Here is a 3,180-nt window from a genome sequence, read left to right as displayed (position 1 = left end):
CCCACCATACCCCCTCCCCTATTTCATCTCCCACTACCCCAGTCCCTGGCCTGGAACTCTTTCTTTTTAAGGATGGAGGCCAAGGAAGGTCACCTACCCTGTGAGTGTCCCAGTCTCCATCCTTGGTCCCTGCTCCTTCCCTCCCTGTCGGCTCCCCAGTCCCTCCCAGGAACCTAGGCTGGACTTCCTCTTCCCTCCCTGTCCATTTTCCCCCTTCCTTTCCTTTGGCACCCCTCCCCCACCCAAATACTCGCACACTCCTTCAGGGTCTTGGGTCTTGCTTTCAGCCTCCTGGAAGGCAAGGAGGTGGGAGCTTGACTGACCCGACCCTCGACCCTCCTCCTCCCCCTTCCCAAAGGGAGGAAGGCACACAGCACACTCCTCTCTTTCTGACCGATTCTGTTCCGGATTCAATCCACATGTCTCTCCTGTTTGCTAACTGCAGCTTTTGTTCCTTGAAGCTCATTTTGTTCCATATTGCTGACATGCTGGGGCTGCAGGAAAGGGGCAGACATAAGCTTGCCCCCAACACACGCTGCTACTGACCCAGCAGCCCCCCCTCACTCCCCTAGCAGCCAGCTGAACAAAGTCAGAACTTGTGTCCTCTTCCCAACTTTCTGCCAAGTGGCTGCTTGTCCTGCCAACCCCAGGGCCAGGCCTCCTTCCCCAGCACCGCCTCTCACCCCGCTCACACTGGGGATGCGCGCCCTTCCCAGATCTTAAGCCTGTGTTGGGGGGCATGGGTGACTTTACAGGAAAGAAAGATCCAGACCAGCCCCCCACCAACTCAGCCAGGCTTTGCCTTGGGAGCTGGGGAGGGGCCTGGTAAGGAGAGGAGGTGTCGAGCAGAACACCCCACCCCTAAACACACACACACACACACACACACACACACCCCAGCCCAGGAAGGGAACTAAGAACAGGGCAATACCTGAGGGTGTTCTACCCCAAGTGGACTTCCCTCCACCCAGATTCCGCTCCACCCAAAAGGCGACCACCTCCTCCATGATGTAGTCTGTCCACCTCCGTAGGTGTCTGCCTATATGAACGTCTGTTCAAGTTTCTTTGTTTGCTGGAGGGTTGGTCTCTGTAGAAGGGTTTCAGTGTGTGTGTTGCGTCCTTGCAAATGCCCGCCCGCATACATGCGCTGTGTCTGGGTGAGTTTTGATGTGTTTGGGTGCATGAACGTGCAAGCCGACGTGGGGGAGGAATCTGTGCTCCTCCGGGTGTCAGTGCCTTTGTGTGTATGTGTCTGTCTCCGTTTGGGGGATGCTTGTGGGTATATCTGTCTCAGTAGGTGAGTCGTCTGTCTCGGTGTCTATGACTGTTTGTTGGTGTTTGTGTGTCAGCTCCATTTTTGGAAGGGGGCGGCGAGCTCGGCAGGATTAACTCTTCCTTAGAGTGAGACTCAGGAGGCCAGAATGCGCACCCACAGAGCCCGGTGCTGGCTGAAGCCTGGGCCCTCTGTTTCCTCAGCTGCCCCCCCAACCCCCAGCCTCAGGATACACGAACGTCCTCATCTCTCTCAACCTCTCCCTCATTTCCCAGCTTCTCCCCTGCCAGTTCCAAATACGCCCCGACACCACACTTTCCCGCCCCCAAGTGGGATGTGAAGCCCCCCTCCAAGTGCCCCCCTGAATATCCAGCCGGCCTGAAGCTGCCTGTGGAAGTCCGCTCCCCAGCCGGCGCCTCCGCGAGCAGGGGTCCCACCAGAGGCCCCCAGGCAGCCCTCCCCGTTTCCAGAGGGGGCGGCCCAGACAGGCTGGAGCGCCCCACCCCCCCAAACCAGGGGCTAGGCTGGAGTCGGGATTCCCTTCGTGGCATCTTCGGGAGCCGGGTCCCCAGCTTTCCGCGCACCTCCCACCCCAAATCTGAAATCCCACCCTCCTCCAGCCCTCATCACCCCCTCCGCCCCCCCTCCCGCAGGACCCGGGCGTGCGGACTCCCGGCCTCGGCGGGCAGAGGCAGGGAGGGCGCCCGAGGCTCGGGAGGGCGCTGTGTGCGCGTTCGGGTCCCGCGACGGCCCGACCCCAGCGCTCGCGGCCGGGGACAACTTGGGCGCATCCGCGGGAAAGTCGGGCCCGCGCCCGGGGTGGGGGGGGCGGGCTGCCTGCCCGGCGAGGCGCCGAGAGCAGGCGGCGGGGCTTACCTTGGGAGAAAGTGTCGGAGAGAGTGAGGATCCAGACGAGGAGGCTCAGCATGCTGCCCGCCGCCCGCCGCGCCGGGGCTCCGAGTTGGCGACGGAGCGCGGGGCGCGGGCGGGAGGAGGGAGCGGGGCCGGAGCCCGCCCCCGGCCCTGCACACGCGCGTGCACACGCGCACACACTCGCACGCGCGCACCCCCGCGCGCACAAACTCACTTCCCTGCCCTGCGCTCTCCTGAGCCCTCGGCCCCCAGCCGCGGCCCCCGCCCTCCCCGCCTCCCGGGCCCCCGCGGTCCCGCCCTCGCCCCGGCCCGGCCCTCTCCCGCCCGGTGCTGCTGCTCGCCCAGCTCGCGCTCTCCGGGGCTCTTCCGCTCTCCGCTCCTCCGGGCCCTCCCCTCCCCTCCCTCCCCGCCCCTCCTGACGTCTCCTCCCCCAGCCCTCCCCCAGCCCTCAGGCCCCCGGCGCGCACGCACACCCCTCGCCGGGACTGAGATGCCCGCAGCGCGGGACCCGGTTTGGGGGGGGGGGGCAGGGACCGGCCACCGCGCCCCAGCCGTCACACACACGCAGCTTGGGGGCCGCGCTGCCGAGGGGGCGGCGGGTTGTGGGGGCGGCCGGGCGAGGACCTGCCCCTGGGCCGGGGGATGGCCGTGATGGGGAGGCACTGTGAGAGTGCATGTGTGTGTCTGCGTGTGAGTATGGGGGGAGGGGGGAACGCGGTGGGCAGGTGGTGGGTCTTGGAGTCAAAAAGCACAAAATCCCTGGGTTTTTTTCTTGCTAATCCCACATCCAGAATCTAACCCCTAGATTCCCGAAATTGGGAATTCTCGATGGACTACTGAATGCTGGGGTGGGGATGCGATGTGTGCCTCTCCCCAACTACAAAACCCGGAGCTGGGCACTGGGAGCTGCTTCTCAGAGCCGCCTGGAGCCCCTGCCCGGGCCGCCCCCAGCACACAGTGGGGCTAGGCCAGCTGTCGCAGCCCGCAGCCGGCCGGGAAGGGGCGCAGTGGGCTCCTGCCTTTGTTATCCCGGG

General features: G+C 64.9%; 1 protein-coding gene across 1 annotated transcript in view; it reads right to left on the bottom strand.

Annotated features, from left to right (window-relative positions):
• KIRREL1 (kirre like nephrin family adhesion molecule 1) overlaps positions 1-2,201 on the bottom strand; it is an 85,169-nt gene extending 82,968 nt beyond the window's left edge. The window contains exon 1 of the mRNA XM_044916015.1: positions 2,150-2,201. Coding sequence (XP_044771950.1) covers positions 2,150-2,201 — 52 coding nt within the window. The remainder of the gene's footprint in view (positions 1-2,149) is intronic.
• Between the last annotated feature and the right edge of the window lie 979 nt (positions 2,202-3,180).

Source organism: Neomonachus schauinslandi, chromosome 6 (genome assembly GCF_002201575.2).
Source record: "Neomonachus schauinslandi chromosome 6, ASM220157v2, whole genome shotgun sequence".
Lineage (NCBI taxonomy): Eukaryota > Metazoa > Chordata > Mammalia > Carnivora > Phocidae > Neomonachus > Neomonachus schauinslandi.
This window is presented reverse-complemented; position numbering and strand designations above follow the sequence as displayed.